This window comes from Emydura macquarii, unplaced genomic scaffold (assembly GCF_026122565.2).
Source record: "Emydura macquarii macquarii isolate MOO-44397 ecotype Brisbane River unplaced genomic scaffold, CSIRO-AGI_Emac_v2 contig_2676, whole genome shotgun sequence".
Lineage (NCBI taxonomy): Eukaryota > Metazoa > Chordata > Testudines > Chelidae > Emydura > Emydura macquarii.
In genome coordinates, this window is record NW_027132813.1 from 16,341,213 (window position 1) to 16,363,690 (window position 22,478).

At 38.9% G+C, this 22,478-nt stretch overlaps 1 protein-coding gene across 1 annotated transcript in view; it reads left to right on the top strand.

Annotated features, from left to right (window-relative positions):
* The window catches only part of USH2A (usherin), a 511,874-nt gene that overhangs the window by 158,647 nt on the left and 330,749 nt on the right, over positions 1-22,478 (top strand). Inside the window, exons 21-25 of the mRNA XM_067564962.1 lie at positions 8,957-9,087; positions 14,433-14,559; positions 14,999-15,100; positions 21,183-21,371; positions 21,925-22,055. Coding sequence (XP_067421063.1) covers positions 8,957-9,087; positions 14,433-14,559; positions 14,999-15,100; positions 21,183-21,371; positions 21,925-22,055 — 680 coding nt within the window. The remainder of the gene's footprint in view (positions 1-8,956; positions 9,088-14,432; positions 14,560-14,998; positions 15,101-21,182; positions 21,372-21,924; positions 22,056-22,478) is intronic.

Here is a 22,478-nt window from a genome sequence, read left to right on the forward strand (position 1 = left end):
TTTTATATTTTTTTCTTCATAGGAAAGTGTGTAAACTTGCTTTACAACTTGCAATCGTTGCATTCAGTCATGTTCAGTATTTAGGCTATTTGTAAAATTCTTGTTGGTTTTAACCCAAGAAGCAATAACAGCACCTTTGCAACCATTAACGTCTATCACATAACAGGCCTGCTGAATAAGTAGAGTAAATCTTCAGTTGGAATTCAAAATCCAATTGTCTTAAAATACATTCAGATCAAATTATATTCTATGGTTGGTCATGTTTTCAATCCAAGGTGCAACAGCTTTCTGCTATAAGCCTGAACTGAAGTTTATTTGTGTGATAAATGAAATATTATAGTAATTATAGTGTTGCTATTGGGTAAGTTGATTGTAATTGAATATGTACAGTGCACATATTGTAGCTAACAGGACATTTTAGAAATATGTCAGCTGTGAAAGCAGAGATAAGGTCAGTTTCTTTTAGAAGTTGCCTTGCAGATTTTCCCTGAAAGAATGGCCATACATGTAATTTAGTCATTTCCCTTTTTATAATATTTTGTTCAAGCAAAAATTATAAAGAGTGAACGTCATCCCTGTGCAGAGAGCTAGCATGATATCTTGTCATTGCTTAAGTCACAATTAAGCCCTTAAAATAGGCTTGTTGCCTAGTCCCTGTGCTGGCCCTAAGTGGTTGCCTAGTCCCTGTGCTGGCCCTCTGCACAGGGGGTCAGTTTCACAGTGCTGTAGAGGGGTGCTGGTCACTCCTCCCCCTCTGGGTCAGAAGGAGGCTACACTGCCTCACTTGATCACCACCTACTGACAGGGGGTTAGCCAATAGCTAGTTAAGAGGGGTGGGTCTTGGCCGTCAGGCAGGGCCGAAAAGCTAAGCAGCCTATAGTCCTTGGCCCTCGGGCAGGGCAGGGTCTCAGTCTAGAACTCCTGGTCCTCAGGCCAGCCAGGGGAAGCACACAGTCATGGAAGCTCTGGCCCTCTGACAGGTGGAACAGCAACAATCTAGGAAGCACTGACCCTCAGGCAGATTGGAGTAACTAAATAGTCTACAGCTCGGCACCTTCAGGTAGGGCAGCACCCTGGGGTGGTGGCAGGGGAAGTAGGGGGATGCGGGCCTGCCTGAGTCCACTGTTTCTTAACCCAGGGCCCTAGCGGGAGAGAGGGGGGAGGAGTGTCCTGCCACTAAGTCAGTGGGGAATCCAGCTGCAATGTGCTGATCATGCTTCCAGCAGCACTGAGACTGACTGGAGTTGGCTGCCCCTGGGCTACTTCCTACCCCTGCCAGGGGCGTACTTGAGTCCATGGGGTGTCCTTGGTCTTGCTGGGGTAGCATCCGCAGCAGGCAGGGTATCTCTGAGGGCAGCAGCAAAGTCAGCAGTTTGGAGAAAGTAGGTGCATCTGTCTCCCTCTCTGTTTTGCCTCTGAATGAGCTGGAGGCCCTGCCTTTAAACTTCCGGGGGGAGAAGTGGGGAGCTGAGGTTGGTTTGGCTCCACAGATTTCTTTGCTTCCCTGCAGAAAATTAGGGGTCACTGTGTGGGGATCTGTTTTCCCCATCTGCCCAACCCCTGTCCATCTGTACCCCCCATGCCCAGTCCACCCCCACTGAGCCCCACTCCCTCCTGCATCAGACCCCCATCCCTACACACAGGCCACCTCCCACTGAGCGCCCCCACTCAAACCCCCATCCTGATGAGCCCCACCCCTTCCATGTACCTGGACCACCCTGACAAGTGCACCCAGACTCCTATGCCACTGAGCCCCAACCAGCTGCACTTGGACCTCTACCCCCTATGCCCCATTCCCTCAGCACCCAGACTCCTCCCTCCTGCTGAAACCCCCAGATTCCCCGGCTGATCCCCATCCCCTCACACCCAATCCCCCCACTGACCCCAACAACCTCAACTTGGATCCCCGTGCAGAGTCCCATTCCCCCTGCACCCAGAACCTCTCAATGAATCCCTGTGCATTCAGACCTTCCTGCACCGGGACCCCTCACTGAGCCACTCGCAACCAGATTGCCCCACACAGAACCCTCTCACCCTACACTTGGATTCCCCCCACACTAATCCCCTCCATACTTGGATCCTGCCAGGCAGAGCCTGCTTGCCCCACACCTGAATCGGGGGCCAGGACTGGGCATGTGTGTGAGACTCTGTCCCGCTCGCTTACTATCTTGGTGCACCTGGAGTGGAGTAACAGGGCTCCGGGGAGTTTCTGGGGCAGGCCTGGCCCTTGTGCTGTGTCAGCGTTGGCTGTAACCTCACTGCTGAGTCCATGTCCCGGGGGGGGGAGGGCCTGCAAGGTGATCTCCCACCTCCATTCAGCCAGTGGCCTGTGCTCCCCACCGCCATGCTGGAGCCTCCACATGTATTTATTGACAAATAAAATATATAGAATTTTGCGGAATTTTAAAATATTGTATGCAGAATTTTTAATAGTTTGGTGCAGAATTCCCTCAGGAGTAATGTATTCAGAGCAAGGTTATGCAAACTGTGCCACCCCAGTTAGAATTTATAAGCGATTGTGGCTCAGGGAGGCAAAATCTTTCTCTGAATTCTCCATTGGGCAGGGGAAATGTGCAGGCCAGGCTACCCACTATGTGGGTTGCTTTGTAGGGAAATGAGCTGTTGTCCCTATCTTTTCCCTATCTTTCATGGGGAGATATGTACCCTGGTGTGCAGGAATTGAGGTTCTAACTGGCCCCTATTTGGGACATGCAGAAAAAGAAGGGACATGCCTGTCTGGCATTTGGCAATTTTTAAAGTACTACTGCTCTTTAATAAGAATGTATTTGTTATAGGCAGAGTTCTTCATGTAGATTACCTAACGCTTTCCATTATAAAATAATAAACCAAAAACTCTTGCAATCTTTTTGGAGAAGCTCTGACACTTTCATTGTTTGCAGCAGACCTTTGAAATTAGGTAGGAAGAAAGCTTTTGGGCTGGAGAAATGCCTGTTCTTTGTCCCTTGAACATTTTTTAAACTTCTACTTTGTTATAAACTGTTGAAAATTGCCATTCTCATTATAACAGGGCAGCCTGCCCTTTTAAGAGCAGGAGGCCTGGGGCCAGTCAACCCTATTTAATTAGGCCTGCCCCCACTACACTGTACTGGGTGAGGGGCGTTCCCTGAAAAGGCTGCCAGAATCCTCTGGGAGGAGGAATAAGGTAGCCCAGCTGAGGAAAAGAAACAGAGGCTCCTGTGGCTAGCCCTGAGGAGAGACAACAGCTAGAAAGGAGAAAAGCCCTCTGAATTAATGCCTGAGAAGAGAGGGGACTTGTCCTAAAAGGAGGAAAATCCAACGGTTAAGGGCTGAGTGTGGACGAAAGTGGACAGGTTTCTCTGATGTGGGACACGAAGCTGCTGAACTCCAGCTAGTCTGAGGAACCCGAAGTTCTGAGATGCTGGTAGGCCTGAGAAACTGGGAAGTCAACACCTGAAGCTGGGAGGAAGCTAGCAAGATCAGATTCAAGGGAGTATGTAAAAACAGCCCAAGAAAAGGCAGAGGCTCAGGGCTTGGACTAGAACTTGGGGATTGAGGAGGAAAGCCCAGCAGTTAAAGCCTGGCTCCGGGGAGACCAGACACGCTGCTCCAATGTGAGGCAAGAAGCTGGCCTTGACCTACAAACTGGATGAAGGCTACAGACAGCTAGAGGCTCTTGGTAGGAGGGTAGACCTGACCCAGACAGTGGGTTGGTTGGAGACCAGGAGCTGGCAATTATATTGTGAGAAATGCCATTGCTGCTAGAAGTGTGCTTGTAATGGATGGGGGTTGGACTAAGGGATTCTCTGTTACTCTGGAAGGGGCAGAACGCTTTAAAGTGGCTTGGCTGCAGAGTCAAGTCACCTTTGCAGCTGGAGTAGGCTGAAGATCATTGTGGGGAAATTGAGGCAGGCATGCTGAAACACCAAGTTTTCTGGCAAGGAGGTGCTTTGGGATGGTGAGTCTTGACAAACCTTCTCTCACTTATGTTTCTCTTGAAATTTTTGGTATCCTGCCAAAATTTCTGAACATGAACATTAAGGGCAAGCCCATACAACTGCTGTAAAAGAACCAGCACAGGAATATATAAGAACTGCTTGAGCCATGCTATTTGGGGGTCTTGGGGGGGGGAGACAGCAAGGCAGGGTTTCCCCCAACCATGGCATTGTCTAAATTTAAAGTGTTTGACTTTTTAATCTAAAATAACATTTGTTTTAACCAGATTGTTAATTGAACCCAAATTTTGGATCCCAGATGCATCCCAGCCAGCTGGGTCTGGGCACAGTCCAGACTCTGCCTTTAGCTCTGGGTCTCTGGGGCACAATCCTAGGTGCAGAGTGCCTGTCTTAAACCCTTCCTTGGGATGTGGGGAATCCACAGTCCAACTGCCCTAGGTACCGAGACCAGTGCTGAGATCCTTCAAATTGTCCTAGTTGCTTTTGCTTATGTACACTCTTCCAAAGTTTCCCTGTTTGTGGTCACTCTGGTTTATAGTTTAATTCTTTGGAGACATGTAGAAGGTAAAGTAAGGAACACAGGCTTTTCATAGGAACTTCTTAAACACATACTCTTAGACAGCACAGGAGAGTTACAGATCTATGTGAACAATAAACACCTGACCACAATCCTCCCCTCACAGCATGAAAATCCTCATCTCTCCTGAGCATCCTGAGGGTTGGTCCATATCCTTAGTGGAAGGCAAAGTCCCTCTTGCCCTGACTCCTCTAGATGTATCTTGTGTTTCTCGCAATGGACTGGCTCGTTTGCTTGGAGAGACTGTAACTTAAAAAAAAAAAATCAGTCTGTGACACCTTTTCTCTTATGCTGCATAATTTCCATTCTTCAACCCACCCCCCTTCCCCATTGGTTGTTGGTCTAAGAGTAATTAAAAATCAATGGCTTTGCCCTTATCAATTACATTGTTCCATCTGGGTGGGACTATTCAAGTTTGATGTCCCTTTGGTGTCTCTATTTCAGCTTCTGAGACAGTCTGTTTCCATTACAAAGTGGAGTCTAGTCCACACATTTACACTCAAATGATATTTCACAGAACAAAAAGGGATGTCATAAGTTGACACAAACATGTTCCCCAAATTGTGTCTCTCTCACACACACACATGCAACTTTGTAACCTTGGAAAATTCACAAGCTAATAAAGTGACCCCTCTCCACCCCTTGTTTCCACTGCAACTTTATTCTATCTCAGTTCTTGTCCCTCTCCAAGAAACTGACTTGTAACAATTTCTGGTGACCCTGTTGAGCCTAAATATGAAGCTGAGCTTTCCCATCTTCTGCCGGACCTCCCTCTGCACTTCTTATTGCACTTCTTCCACCTTTGTATTTGTAATAATCCATCGGTGTATCGTTTCTGGCAGTAACCAGGTTGGCTAGTTAATAAACCCAGAAAGCAGAACCTTTCCTAGAAAGAGGCATGGTCTCTTGAAATGTATCTGTTTATTCAGTTCTTAGAACATTCAACAAGGTGTGATTACATCAAGCCCTATCTACTAGCTAGAGTCTTAATGGACCGGCTGTGCTATATCGATCCTCAGACTGATGTAATCTAATAGCCTCTTATGTCTCTTGTTCTGAGCGATTTGCTGTTGATTCTGTTAAATTAAGTTGAGTTTGGTATTCTCTTTAGTCCTTCTACTCAAGGGAAGAAGTGATATTACTTAAAAAGTTTAAAATTTTGAGCCTTATATACATAAACAAAGTCCATTTTAGAGGAGAAAGGGGAAAAAAGTCTGAATCACAGAAGCATCCTCCAGAAAGGTGGAAAGGCTGAAATATTTCTAGCTGAAATACCTCTCTTACCTAATTCAGGTAAAATAGCATTTGATTGGATAATACTTCATCTTTGTCTGGTGTTCGTTATGTACAGTTGCTTTTAGTAGGTATTTTAATAGCATGATAGATAATGAAAATCAATAGTGAATGTCTTCATATTTGTGAGTGCATTGCGTTATACTGCATGGGAACTTATACTGTGTTTAAAATATGTGAGTCAAAGGATACTACTTATGGGTAGAGGTAATTAACTGGCATTATCTAATATGAATATGCATTGGAGTTATGATTCCTTAATTTTTTGTAATTGATTCTGTCTACAAGAAAAGCTTCCATTACTTATTATTTTCTGCCTGGCATAAGAAGGGGAAAATGAATGTGAAGAGGTTGAATTGTTTGATACAGCTGGGTAAAACCCAATAAATTACCCTGTTCTGTATTAAGAACTTTATGGGGGATTGCAAGGACATCAGTATTGATGTGTTTTAACTAAGCAGCAGTGGAAAATCATGCAAATGCTCCTGCAAATCAGTGCTTGATCTGGAAAATAATGACAGCATACAATAGAGGGATGGTATAACCCTCCTCCCACCTACCTTTTCACCACTTTCTTCCAACTTCTCCCCTCAAACTTTTTTCACCCAGCAATGATAAGTGTGGAAGTGACATAACCACTTGCAGTTCTCCAGAATTTGAGCACTTCTTGAATGAATCAGCCTTGAAAGGGGGTTTGCAGAAGAGCAAAAAGAGCGATCAGAAGTAACAATTTTGCAAGTCAGAGAAAGATATAAATGTAAATAAATTGAGATATTACTATAGAGATATGCCACTCGGGTGAATAAGGATTCAATACACAGAGAATGGGTTCAAAGTGTCAGGCTACAACTTTACTGACATGAGATAAAGGTATAAGCTGTGCCACAATCCTGTCAGGTAGTTTGAAGGGACTACACTGTGATGGCTGTTCACCACCACCAAGAAACAAGGAGACAGACCATGCTGTGCCTGGCCTCCTAAAGTTATCCGTGGGATTTAGCCAGTTTGCTGAGATCCCTGGCCAATATGGAGGGTGTCTCCATCTTCACTAGATGTCCACAAACAACATCACAGACTGACCAGATTTTCCTTGAGTCCTGTGTCCAGGTTTACCCAAGGATCTAGACCCACTGTTCTAACTTTCTTCACATTGGACACTGGCCAAAAGTAGGGACCATCAAACTAATCCCTCACTGAGCCTTCATGGATACTGTGGGGAAAGTCAAAAGATCCTTAATGCTCATTTTGCTTTAAGGGAAATTCCTTCCTGAACCTCCAAAAGGCAATCAGCTAGATCCAACAGCTCACCTGGAGGTCTGGTTCTGCCACTCTTGGGGACCCTAGTAGAAAATGAAGAGTAGATAGTTGCTGTCTGAGGGACACAAAGATGGCAGCCCTTGGAGCTGAGAGAGGTAAGCTGGGAGAGAGAAGCAAGTCTGACCACTCTCTGCCTATGGCACTGATCATTTCCCTTCTATCCTCTCTGGCTTTACGTGGTCCTTCAGGAGAGGGATGGAACACCTGTGTCTGATGAAAGAAGTTACAGCTCCTTTTCCCTCCGTCAGCTAGCTCAGGACTCCAGGACAACTCTGGTTACAGGGGAAAGAGGATCATGTTTAAGACTGTTGTCTTGTGAAAACCGGAGTGGCTTGGTTGTGCCATCTACAGTATGACTCCTTCATTATGGGCCCAAAGTTGCTGTCCCATACAAGTTTAATTTATTATACATTTACTCATAAAACACTGAATCAAGAAACTGAGGATATAGAAAATGACATTAATTCTAAGAAATACACATTGATCACTTAAGGTTCTCATACTAATAATTCTCTTGTGTATTGAAATTTGAGCCTTTAGCCCATATTTTGTTTCAAAAGCTGAGGATCAATGAGATGGCTGTCACTAATGCAGCCTTTTTGTTTCCCCGTGCAAAATACTAGTAGAATTATAGGTTCCCATGGCCATATTTTAAAAATAGACATAGATTTGCATGTCTGAAATTTACCCATTATTTAGGGCATGCAGTTTTTCATTGCTGCAAACTGAATTTGCTAGTGTGTATTAGGTAGTTAGCATATGCAAAACCAATTTTGAGAATGTGCAAAATTTTGGTTGCCTAAAAACTTAGTCAGGCATAATTACACACACCTAAAACTGGGACATACATTTTTTAGTGCTGTTTTTGATAATATAGCCTTAAATATCAATGGGTAAGTTTCTGTGGTGACTTCTCAATCTTAGAACATCTTTCTGCAAACACATTTTGATATATATTAAGTCATTGAGACAGTGCTTTGACTCTATATTTCGTTCTGGATTAAAATTAATGAAAGAAATCAAGTTTTATTCTTGTTCACCCTTGTTAATTGCTAAATCCTAATTGCTGAATTCCTAATTTCAGAAGCTGGAAAGAACAACAATTAAGTGACAATCTGGGATTCTCTTATGCTAGGGAAAAAAATAATTCCTTGGTATTTAAATTGTCCTGCAAAATATTTCCAGGATTGGTTGAAAGTTAAAAAAAACAAACCAAATAACCCCCCCAAAAAACAAAAAAACCAACCCAGCATTTTTTCCATACTTCTTTATTATTATTTTTGCTCTTAAAATCTATAAATCTTCTGGGAACTGTACAGACGTCAGTATGCCCAACAACCATGTCATATGGATAGGTAAGTATTATTATTCCCATTTTGCAGATAGGGATATTAAGGCAAAGGCCAAACACTGAGCAAGTAGTAAACTGGGATTGGAGCTCAACAATTCCAGGTTCTCAGTCCTGTCCTCATCTACCAGAACAGGCTGCAATTATTTTCAATTACATTTCCTTAAGAAAGAGACTCCTTAACTATATAGGGCCAGATTCTGCCATCCTTAATCCAAATGAATAATGCCTTTCTGCACAAATAGTCCCTTTGATTTCAGTGTGGCTGCTCATGGAATAAGGTGCTGCTCAGCTTGGATGAGGATGGTGGAATCTAGCATAATAATTAAATGGGGTTTAATTATCAAATTTCCATAGTGACATTTTGATCTGACATTTTTTGTTGTTGAGGGGAGTAGTTTTTCATTTCTAAGTAGATGTCTTTATCTGAGTGAATCCATAATGTCTATCGTTAGCATTAACTATCTTCCTGCTTTTTCTAACCAGGTATTAAAGTGAGCTTTAGAACCAAGGAACCTGATGGTCTGATTCTTTTCTCTGTGTCGCCTGGGAATCAAGAGGAATATATTGCACTTCAGTTACAGCGTGGACGTCCTTACTTTCTTTTTGATCCACAGGTACAGTAAGGAGAAAGATCAAATAAAAAATAACTTTATTACAGATCTCCAAGGCATTTTATATACTTAATGGTATAAGATGATGCGGGTGCTTGCTTTTTCATTTTTTTTTCCATATTGATCCAGGTTAATGGGTTCTAAACCATAGATAATTGGAGATCTTTAGAAAAGAAGCATTGAATCCCCCCTAGGCTTTTGTAACATTTAGTTATGTTTGCAAGTGATAACATTTTTAAATTAGAGTTGTATTACCTTTTTTTTTAAATGTAATACATTGTTGTTATCAATACCACTGAATTAACAATTGTTAGCACCACTTTAAAAATAATTTTAAATACTAAGACAACAGTTATGAAGACGTGTCTCTCTCTGATTATTAAACAAAGATCGTATACTTCTCTAGTAAATATTTTTCAGCATTCCATTTTAACACTTGATTGTACATCCATTGAAATCCATGAGAGTTTTGCCATTAACTTTAGTGGAAACACTCTTGAGCCCTAACTTCCAATTGGTGCTGAGAATATGTAATTGTATACATCCTTTTTAATATTGTTATTGATCCTTTTATTCTTAACAATAGGTTTAATTTCAAAACACAACTTTGTGACCATAGCATCATACAGACAAAATCCACTCTGATTGATTTGAAAGTTATGCAAGGTGTGAGTTGGGTGACTGCATTAGCTCACTTTTTAAAAGAACCTAGAATGAAATTCTGCCCCAAATGGGAGTTTTGTCATTGGCTTCAGTGGGGCCAGGATTGCACTCTGGGGTCTGATCCAAAGCCCACTGAAGTCAATGGAAAGCCTCCCATTAGCATCAATAACTTTGAATAAGCCTCCTAGTGCTGAGACATACTTATATATATTGATTTTAATAGTGGCAAAGATCCTAATTAGAATTGGGGCCACTTTGTGCTGGTTGCTATGTGGATACAGATAAATGGAGAGCCCCTACTCTAGGGACTTAGTTTAACATACTTCAACGGGGTAAAAAAAAAAACAAAAAAAACCCCACACAAGATTTGGCTATTGGGAGCTGTTTAAATTTAAGTCAAATGGTTCAAAAAATTAATCCAGATATTGTCCCTACAAAACATTTATGATTTTCCAAATGTGAAATGGCTTGTTTTACATAAGAATATTTAAATGTGATCACTGTGTCATTCAGCTACTCTGGTAAAAATGTGTTAAGAAGCATTTAGCAGAATGTATTTTGAATCCAGAGAGTAGTTTCCTCCAAAATTAAGCACAGGTTGGCACATGCGGTTGTGTGGTCCCTGCTTGAATTGGTTACAAATAAATGTGGTTTCTGATGTATAAAACTATTAATGCTCTAGATTGTTGCCAAACATAATATGAAGAACCACTTATTCAGACACCTGATCTTTAGAATGCAGCATCGTTTGTAACAATTTTAACGCTAACTAAGTACACTTTGATGAGACAGCATTTAATAAAATGCTCATTAATTTCATCATTAGCAAGGGTATGCTAAGAAGTAAGCCAGTTTCTTATGTCACGCCCAATTAGCATCCCATGCTAGTAATCCCATTAGTATTGTTGAATTCACTAATGGAAAAACTAATGGGCATGCTAGCAGGGCACATTAATTGGGCATGACACCAGTTCTGGTTTTAATTATTAAACTACGATAATGAAATGTGTGTTTGTAAAATATTAAAATGTTGAAATAAGGTAGAAGACAATAAAAAATAGTATATGAAAAATGTATGGGAGCAGGTAAGTACATGCGGGTTTGTGTTATCACTGTGGGACAGTGAACTGATATACAAACCATGCCTGCAAATCTAGGATGCAGGTACTTTTAAGAAAGACACATGCATCTATGTGGAAAACATACTGCATATGCTCATGGGAAATTACTCCCTTTTTATAATCTTAAATACATCATACATATTCTCATGCATGGTATGCACAATGACAGCATCCAATTAAAAACGTACTGTAGAAACACGTACTACATAAGTATCTGTATGGTGTCCAGTAACACTTGGATAAAGTTAGAACAGAAGAGAACTTTATTCCTTTAGCCTGTTGCAGCTTTAAAGGCTATGATAGCAATTTTCAACAGAATCGTATTAGTATTACATTAGTACACTGCTTTTTTTCATCAGTATAATATTAAGATAATTAATATATTTATATTATAAGATAATTAATATTACGGTCACTGACAGGAAGAGAAGTTGAGAACAAAAGTTTGAACAAAAATGAGGGAGCAATCTTTTTAATTTACTGCTGGACAGTGGCAAATCAGCTACTACTTTCAGAGATGCCAGAAAGTATTGCTAAGACAAAACAAGAGTTTATTTGTAAGCTTGGAAAATAGTTTTCTGAAATCCTATCTCTCAGAGTAACAATTAGTAAAGGTAATTTTACTTTATTAATATTTACTATCTATGTAAAGTAGCATTTTTGCAGTTAAATAATTGCCCAGGAAGATTTACTTGCTGTTTAGATGAGTATCCATAAGTCTTAGCTGCTTCATATTCAGAGGGACTAATTTCATCAAGTTGTAATGAGTTTGCAGTATAGGGCAACAATGTGCAAACAGTTATGCCTATGCTTAACTTTACTACTGTGAGTGGTCCCTACTTCTGGTACAATATAAGATTTTGCGGGATTAGGCCTAATTGTAGCCAGTTTTAAACCAAATTGTAGAAACCACTGTAAAATTCTATTTGCAACCTTAGGCTAAATTAGAATATGAATTTAAAGTAATTTTAGCTCCATCTTTAGAAGAGGTATACAGTCTATAATGATCTTTCACATCTTTACCTGTCATTTAGTTAATTCCATTGAATAGGGTTGCTTCAAATATTAACGGTATTATGGGGGGAGAGGGAGGAAAAAAACAAGAATGTTCTTTAATAAATTCTTCTATAGTTGGCATATTAGCATTTTGAAGGCTGATAGAGCAATGGCATGATCAAGTATTTATTTTCCATCTATCCTGGAATCTTGCCGCAACAATGGCAATGACTCAAATACATATTCAGAGATCCTCTTTCTCCATTTTTATCTTGATTGCTAATGGCATTTTAGTCTTTATTTCTGAAGAGCATGGTAATGTCATTTTTGGAATGCTTGGACGCACATTCTGGTCTAGTTGTTAGAGCAGGGGCATTGGGAGTCAGGACTCCTAGATTCTATTATTGTATTTGCCTCTCCATCTTTCTGTGCCTTTGGGCAAATTACATTAGTAATAGTAGTAGATATTGACCGCACATATCATAAGGTACAATCTTTGCCCCCAAAGAGCTTACAACTTAAGAAGACAAGCAGTATATGAAGATTGGAGGAGACAGATACAATAAAAATGTGCACAATTTTTGTATCTACATTAAAGTGGAAGATGTGTGGTTAAGTATATTTCACTGGTTAAAATCTCAGTCGATGAATGAGCTATATATGCATTTTTTAAAAATCAGCTATGGCAAACTATCCTCATGCTATCCATTATTAATTGGATTATTTCTTCACCTCAGTTTTTCCCATTTATAAAATGGGGGTAATTATACTTAGCTCACAGTGGGGTTGTGAATCTTTAATTAACAGTTAAGGCACTTTGAGATCTTTAGATGAAAAGTGCCATAGAAACACAATATTATTAATTATTGCTTCAGGTGTTTGTACAAAAGATAACACATTAGCATACCACTTCTTTCTTTAGCGTAAGGGGTGCATAAGAATTGTGATAACAATTAGAGAGCACAGTATTTCATTGTCAAGCTTGCTTCATAGCAAGCATTTATATTTTGTTCTTCCCCCCAATCATAGGAGATCTATTAACAAGAAGCTTATCTTTTATGTTTGAGATTTAATGTAAATTGGAATTACCAGTGAGAGCTATTTCACCTGCTAATTAGAATGTGACTTCTTGATTTTAAAAAGTAAAAGCTAATGGCGATTTGTTCAAATGTTCCATTCTCCAAGCGTGTTACATTAAGCAGTCTTCTTTCAGTCTTGTATGCAATGCACTGCCAAAGTACAGCGTTTTGCTTTTAAGAACAAAAGGTGAAATCCTGGTCCCACTGAAGTCATTGGCAAAGCTCCCACTGACTTCATTGAAGTGCTTTCACTCAACGTATTTTAAAGTTTTACTGAAAGAGTAACAATAAAGCTTCAATATATGGTTCTGTAGTCTTAAAATTCTCTCTCTCCTGCAAGGTATCTTGCCCTTAAGGGTAATTCCATTGAAAAATACTGAATTCCTTGGGAAAAAAGGCACTTTATTCCTGCAAGTCAGGTGTAATTTAATGCTCTAGGATTGTATTTATTAAGGATAACTAGGAAGACTTAAACACCAGTCAGACATCAGTCCCCAGGAAATGCACTATGACACATCCACTATTCCTAAAGCATTATGGGAGAAACATCTGTTTTTTAAAAAATGAATAATTAATTTTGATGTGACGTCTTCATCAGTTATTTTCCTTTTACCTGATGTATTTAGAAAAGTTTTGCACTAGACATTAGCCACTGAGATCTCCAAGTGTACCTGTCTTATTTATAATTTTGTATGTCCAAAATAATTTTAATAGAACTTGGAATGTTATGATTAGATTAGATTAGAATTTATTTTGTATGCACGTCTTACATATGAATGGCATCTTAAAATCATCACCCTCTGATTTTTTTTTTTCTGGTGAATTTTTGGTACGACTTTTCTCTTCTCAAAAGAAACGCAACTGACTGCCCTTAAGACTGAAGTCCTCTCTTTATCCACAGAATGGGTGGACAATGGCAGAGCAAGCTTCCCAATATTGCCCTACAAGTATTCTGTTCCCTTACTTAGAGATGCTACCTAGAGACAGAAACTGCCGAACAACAATTCCAATTAATGTTAAATGTAATGGTGGCCTTTGTATACTATACATTCATTTCTTGCACTGCAGGCAGCCAAACAGTCATCCAGTGACTGTCTGTCTGAAACATTACAGAACTTCAGTGGGTTTGTTTTTGTTTTTTTTAATTGAAGTCAGTGGAGCTGCAGAGGGTATAAGTCACAAAATAATTTAGGCTCTAATTCATTGTAGCAACTAGACTGGATCCCTGGTCCTACACAAAAACTTTTGCAGAGGCTAATTTACCAAGGATTGGGATTGCAAAGAGGTGAGTAAAGCCTGCTCAATGTTAACCATTATTCACTATTTTAGCATAAATTTAATAGGGGTTTTTGGCAAATCCTTATATACTCTAGGATGCTTTGCTGCATGTCTGAGATTAAGTTTGCAACATACCTAAATGCTTATATTTTACCTGCCTACACAATCTAGTAAGGTACCTTCTATTAATATCTTAAATATTTCTTGAAAGGGATCTGCTGTGGCAGTTACTCCAACAAATGATGGTGGAAGACAATACAATGATAACATTTGGCACCATATAATTGCTACAAGAAATCAGGCTTTGGGAAACATCACTGTGGATAGTCAGTACAGAGGTAATTAACTCGTTGGCATCACATTATAATTATCAACAGGGTATTATTCACTTGCTTTCACTTTCACTGCTTACCCTTTTCTGTGTGTCTCATATATTTGCACCAATTTTCATGACAAAATTGGTCACAGTATATTGTACAGTTCTCATCATCCAAAATAAAATCTTTCTGCAATAGGTATGGTCTGTAATTTGTTGGCAATTTTTAGACTTGAAGATTTTTGTCTCTTTTTATACTTTATGATTATGCTGCTATTATACTGTTGTTCTATTGTAAAATGCCTTTGTAAAACATCCTGGTACTTGTATAAGAGGGCACTATATAAGCTTGCATAGTACTATATTTTAATTCTGGATCTAATGTATTATACAGCATTACTATCAAATTACAGATGTATTGAAAACTTTGCATAGAAAAACAACACCCTTTCTCTTTTTAGGTTCTTCCTCAGCTACAAGTGGCAGTACCATTATTGGGGAAAATACAGGTGTTTTTGTTGGCGGACTTCCACAAGGTTATACTATCCTAAGAAAGGACATGGGTGAGTATACTTGTGCTATTCTTGAGATGTACCTGAAAACCACTACAATGGATTTGACTTACCTAGCTTTGCAAAACTGAAGGCTGAATTGACGCTTTGCCAGGAACCTGAGGGCAGCACTTAATTTACATAATTATTTAGATAATTGTTTAATCAAAAATACATTCACACAAATTTTCTTGTATTTGCATTTTCAGTGATAGATGGAAATCGTTTTTAACTGAGTTCAATAGCAATATAAGCAACATTACTTCACAGATACTTTATGCATATGTTGACTTAAATATATAAGTTATGTACATTTAAGTTAGCAACATACATAAAACGTGAGTGCATTTCATATTTTATTTAGCAAAAAGATTCCAAAGTATTTTTCAAAATTATAAATATATATTGTGTGGGAGACACTTCAGTATTGATGCAAAAATAATGGGAATAAAAATTAAGTTCTAATAATTTTAAATCATTAATAACTTGTTTGTGCCTTTACAGAATATTAATCTATTACTACAAGTGTGACCTAGCAAGGATTCTTAGAAATAGGACAATACACATGCTTAGCTAATTGTTACAAAATGTTAAAGCTAATCAAAGAAATTCCAGATGTTTTCTACTACTATCTATGTATGTATGTCTATTTCTATCTCCCAAGGACAAGCAAACATCAAGCAGACAAACCACGTAAACATTGTTAGGATGGGTTGTGTTATCAGAGCAATAAATCTAGAAGTAAGAGTGGGGGCTATACAAACCACCTTTCCTTTTATTTTCAAAGAAAAACATGAATTTAAAGCCACAGAAAGATAGTCTGGGAGCATAACATGGTAAAATCTCATTTCATGGGAAAGTCAGTGATAGAAAGGTAAGGGAGGAGTCATTTGATTCATAAAAATCTACAGAATCATAATGTCAGTGTTGTTCCCCTCTGTGGTGTGGCTGGAGGGGGACTTGTTGCCCCCATGGCTCCCAGCTCCAGGTCCTCCTGTTGGTGGAAATGTCATCAGAAATGGGTTGAGTTGGATATCATTGAGAAGCCTTTTCTCCCATGAACACAATGGCACCAAACATGACAAAACTAGAACAATTATGGAGATATATATTCAAGAAAATATTTTAAACTATAATTAAAAATGTCATTTTAACACAGGCACATCAGACATGAAGCACTCACAAAGTTAAATTAGTTGGGCCTTGATTTGACAGTACTGTGTTGTCAGTTAAGACTCAGAACATGATGCCCGATTAAGCATATACAAAACTACCCCCTCCTATCAGGTGTGGATGGGTACTAGAGGATGGACTGACTGATCACCAGTTATGTCTGGAATATCATGCACTCTGGAATCTGTCCTTCAGCTAATCAAATGCTTGTGCACAAAGAACAGACGCTCACCACCCTGCAACTGTTTGGCCAGCAGCCTGCCTTGTACAGAGATGCATGAGTGCAGCATAGACGAGGATCAGTGTCTAGCAGTGGCACCCTAGATTGAGACAACATTGATGATGACTTTGATGAATAAATGTTTTCAGTCCTACACATCAAGGCTAACGTCTCTAGGATTATCAAAGATCAGTGTCTTTTTTATGTAAGAAATGCATCCCTGTGTTAAAATATAATTCAAAAAGCTTGATTTTTAAACATTTTCTTGAATATCTGTCTGCATAATTATTCTATTTTTGTCATGTTTGGTACCATTGTGTTCGTGGGAGAAAAAACTTTCAAATGATATGCAACTTGATTCACTTTGTATTATCAAAATTTCCACCAACCGGAGGACCTGGAACTGGGACCTGCGGCTGCGGGGAAGTCCCTCCCTTCCACACTGCAGAGGGTGACACTCTTGAAATTGTGATCCTGTAGAGTTTCATCATTAACTTTCCAATGGAATTATTCATGCTCCCCAAATAAGAATTCTAGAAATGTCCTTATTAAAATTGATTTATTTTTGTAAATATACCAAAGTCTTCTGAGTTTAATTTGAACATTTTATGGTGGGAAAGGTTTTGCAGAAGATACTGGTTACTTCCAATGCATGTTTCCATCCTTAGGGGTTTTCCAGGTGTGGCTTGACAAAACCCTGGCTGGGATGATTTAGTTGGAGTTGGTCCTGCTTTGAGCAGGGTGTTGGACTAGAGGTCTACTGAGGTCTCTTCCAACCCTAACCTTCTATGATTCATGTTTCCAGTTAAAGTTGACCACCTTTGTCTCTCAAATGCTTAAGATGGCATAAGCTTCTTTTAATTTGTGTATTTGCAAATATTTTAAATATAAACGCAAGCCTTCATATAATAACTGACTGATATTGTTCTTGTATTAATTTTAAGATGTTTTATGTACAAATAAATATAGCAAAGTCATTCGAAGCTAGACTAATTACTAATGTAAGAAACCATAAAAGTGTAGAAGATTTGTATAAATGGGAAATTAATTAAGTACTGGTACTGCACAATCAAGTCCTCACCCAATGCAGCAAGATATCATTCCAAAAATTGTCAGGTAAAGTCAACAACTTAGGTTAAAGACTTTCTAAGAGTTATTTAATTTTTAAAGACTGTTTTGAGAACTAAAAACTCCTGAAAAAACAGGAACATTCAGACTTTTGAAAAACAGAATTTTATTTCTTGTCAAACTCTATTAAAACTGAAAGAATATCTCAGAAAATGGACTGAATAAAAGGAAAGAGTTAAAAGTTATCTACATCTGTCTGTCCAGAAGAACCAAGGCAATTAAACAAATGTTGATGTTCATTAAACAAACTACATATTCAGGAGTTGAAAGTATCACCTAAGCCACACCTGAAGACATGGAGCCAATGAAAAGAGTGACAGCAACCAACTTGAATCTAAACAAGCATGAAAGAGGTGTGCTTTCCTATAATTTCATGAGAATAAGAAGGGTATAAAAGATTCTGAAGTGAGCACGCCACGCCACACTCACACCCCCTGCTATTCTACTTAGACAGCAAGTACTCAATTGCTCATTCTGTCCATCTGTACAAGCAAGCTGCCACAGACAGATAAGAAAAACAGAGCAGACTCAAGAAGAAACCAACCCAAGGAAACCTCCCCAAGACTTCAGCATGGATTAATGAGAGAAAGTTGGTTTAAAATTTTTGTAATGACTTTGCTGGAATATTGAAATGCTGTTGTAATTTTAAAAGACTAACAGTTTTTCCTGTTAATCACCAAAGGATTAGCTCATATATTCCTCGAGAAGAGATGGGCTAAATATTGGTAAACAGAGAAATAGTGGTATTTAATTGGATTTAAGATTCTTAATATTGGTTAATTGGTTTATTTCAAGACAGCTCCTTAAATGGCTTCTTATAAGTAACTGATATAAATATTTCTTCTAGGATGCAGTTAAGATTGCTTACTTTGCCAGCTATAAAGTGGCTGGTTATTTATTAATAACCAACAGGTCCACCTGCCCTGATGCAAAATTCTTTTGTTCATCTATAAACACTCTTAGTTATCTAAGGATTTAGTAAAGAATGGATTCACAATAATTTGGGGAAACAATATACTTTGGTCTTAACTACCTCAGAGGAAAACACACATCAGAGGGACATACAGAAGACATTGTAATGGAAGTAACCAGTTCAACATTTGTGTTTGGTTTGTTTGTGGTGTTTGATATTTTCTTTTCCTTTCTTTAATAATAAAATAGCCATGGTTAATAACTGTGATTAGTTTGCTTGGTCTTGAGGTTGTATGTGAGTCAGACTTCTGCGTTGGCAGACAGTAAGAGAAACAGTTGGTAATAGTAATAATTTTAGTAATTTTTCATTCAAAATTAGTTGGTTTTCAACAATTTAAAACTACTCCTTTCATTCCAACAAACTGAATCACCCAAGAATTTAACTGCCGATGTATTTCACCCTTGATGTAACAACAATTTAGCAGTGCTTGGCAGCGCTGCATGCTGGTATAGGACTGAAGGATGCTTTGTCCAGTTAAACAATAGAGGAGTGCAACTACCCAAACTCAAATGTAATGGGTAGTTATATATAATGAGGAAACTGGACATAACACCCTACTCTGGCAATTTCTTGAATTTCTAAGAGTGAGACTTTTTCACATCTCATCTAAAATGAAGTATCTCTAGCTGTAGGTTGTCTCCTAACACCATGCTCAGTAATTAGTTCAGTACTGGAACATTGCTACACTATAGTGTTTATACCAGCTTTAATTATTATCTAGCTAGCTAGATAATTTAGGTATTTATAGGCCCCCATTATTGTAGTATCTGAGTGTCTCACAGTCTTTGCTGTATTTATCCTCAGCACACCACATTTTACAGATAAAGAAATGAGAAACTAAAAGACTTAGGTCACACAGGGAGTCTGGTTTGAATCCAGATTTCCTGGGTCCCAGTCTGGTGCCCTAGCTATTGGACCATACTACTTCTCTTAATTGCTTATGCACTTGAATTTTAATTGACTTATTCATACACCTTCATACAAAGCACACTATGCTATGAGCAGTGGAACACAATGGAGTGGCTAAATGGCTCACTTAGATAAGGGACTGGGTATATTTCACCTATGCAGTCCACAGCTTGGCCCTCTATTGTAATATTTGCATTTTCCTCATATGGAACTCCATGAACATCAGTGAAGTGTCTACATGCCAGGAGAGTGCAGTTTACATACAGTGTATTTTACCACTGTTTAAAGTCATCCATACTCTAAGAAGTGACTATGTAAAAATGGTATTCTGGGATTTCATATTTGTTGTGTCTCAGTGATTCCATAACTTGTTTTCTCAGTTTACAAGTAAAAAGATGTTTTTCTTAACTGAAAGCACTGGGATCTGACAGACAAACAGTGATTTTGAGTTTACAGCACCATCAGTAATAAAGACTTGGAACTTAGTTGACAGCTCTCTTCATGGTGTGCTGCCTGGAATAGACTCCAGCTCATTCTCTGGTCATTGTGTTAACTCTCCAGGGTTTACATGAATCAAAAGTTGCACAATCTTACTTTTGTCATTAAATAACCAGTTATAACACAGAGGGGCAAATTCAGTCCCTTCCTGAGTGGCTGCAGAGGACTCTTTTGGCAGTGCAACCAAAACCAAAGCTATGCCACTTAATGTGAGGCTGGATATCAGGGAGCACACGAGGGTGAAACTGCTCTATGTTGTGTAGTCTTGTTCCATACGAGTGCCCCAAAATGCCACACATAGGGATAGGGGTGGGTAAGTGCAGGTGGAATCCATGAGTGCATGCAGGTATTACATAAAGTACCCTGATCTGGTAGGTCAGGTAAAACAAAACAACCACCACCCCAGCTACTCCATGGAATTGCCTTAGAACCCCATGTAATTCAAAAGGACTATGCAAACAAACTAATGAGATTGGATTTACTTATGTGTAGTTTTCAGGCAAGGGCCATCAGCAAAACCTGCTTTATTACAGATTCCTCTCCAGTTCGGAAATATAAGATTGTATACATCCATTTTTTCCTAACATGTCTTGCCCCAGCCAGGATTACCAGGAGAAAATACATTTCCCCAAAACTCTTCTCTCCTGTATTTCTTAGAGATACTGGATAGGAACTATTGAGACCCCAACACTGTTCCCTGTACTGAATGGAGAAGGGAGTTTGAGTCCATATTCCTCAGGAAACTCTGATTTTGGAGTCCAAAGCCAGATGCAGTAGCAGAGGCTTCTATGAGACCACATCTTTCCCTTCAGTGGGTGCATCCCCTTCCTCATGGTATTTATAGGAAATAAAACCTGAAATGGAGGAGTGTTAATCTAGGATTCCCTTGGAATCTTCATGGGGCATGTACACCCTTATGGGCTACTTTAGTTGTTGATCTGAAGAAGCCTCCATGAAGCATTTTAGCAAATTTAGAATCCTCCTAGGACAAAGAATGGTGGTTGCTCTCCCTAATGGCTGGCCAGGCACTGGAGTCTGGATTTGACCTAGGGAGGTGATTCGTAAAGAGATTGACGCTTAAGTAATATATACCTCTCCCTCTATGTGTAAAATATAATAATATATATGCATAGTTACCTTTAGTTTAATATCAGATGGTTCATTTTATAAATGATATTGTTTCACTTTTGCAGGGATGAAGACAATAATGCAGAAAGGTTTTGTGGGGTGTCTCAGTGATGTGTTTTTGAAAAAAACACACAATCCCTATGAAAATTGGGAGCCTTTAGAATGGCAGTATGCTGAAGAGCAAAATAATGTCTATCACAGTTGGGAAGGATGTCCTACTGTCCTTATGGAAGGAGCACATTTTCTTGGCAAAGGTAAAATATTATATTATATAGTGAACCAATAAATTCTCAAATCGAATAAATTGCACCTGCATTTCAACTGTCCTCTTTTTAAACACACTTTTACTAATACTGGGTTGTTTTCAGCTGGGCTAAGGCTTAGCTTCTATGTTTACAAGAGCAATTCGTGCCTACAGAATGAATTACAGTCAGCGAGAGGTGCAGCTGCTTGAGATGCACACACATTTACTACAAGAAATATTTTGCAGGTGTTGAGTGTGCCTACAAAAGGGGAGGGTACACCTTCTGAATATTAACACAAAATACCATAATGCATCAATGGAACGCTATGATGCAAACATCACAATGAAGTATTAAGATGTTGCACTCTATTTCTTTTCTGGGTCTCTGCTCCATTTAATGATGAAGTGGCTTTACAAGGCTGAATGACACCGTTCTAGAATATCAACCCAGCCGCCTGTTAGAATTCTATAAATAAATGTGCACTGCAGTGTCTTTCCTTACTTTTGATTTCCCAATTTGATTGATTTATTTTGAAAATATATGTGTTGTTTTGTCTTTCAAGGGTTCCTGGAACTCCATTCAAATATTTTTCATGGTGGACTCGACTTTGAGATCTCCTTTAAATTTACAACAGACCAACTGAATGGATTGCTTCTGTTTGTTTACAACAAAGAAGGGCCAGATTACCTTGCAGTAGGTTCAGAAAAAAATTATTACAAATATTTTTTTCAGATATCTTCTATGAGATTTTTCTTGTTTCGCTCTCCCTAAAATCACTATATGTAGGGTTTTTAAAAAAATTTTCAAACCATATGATCTTATATTTATATGCTCACTAAATGCCAATCTCCACAGCATTTTAAATTTTTTAGAAAAAGGCCCTAACGTATGTATTATTTCAGGGTTGAAAGGAAAAAAGTATAATAAATGTATATATTTTAAATAAGGAAAAAGCAACATCACATACGCTGAAACATTTTCTTCTGGATTGTAAGCAATTAGAATAAAAGTTAAAGATGGAAAAGACCTGTATTAGGTCATCCAGTCCATTCCCTTGACAATGTGGAATTAGTCTCTTTTGTATATTTACAGTACGAGGACTTTATACAGCTCAGT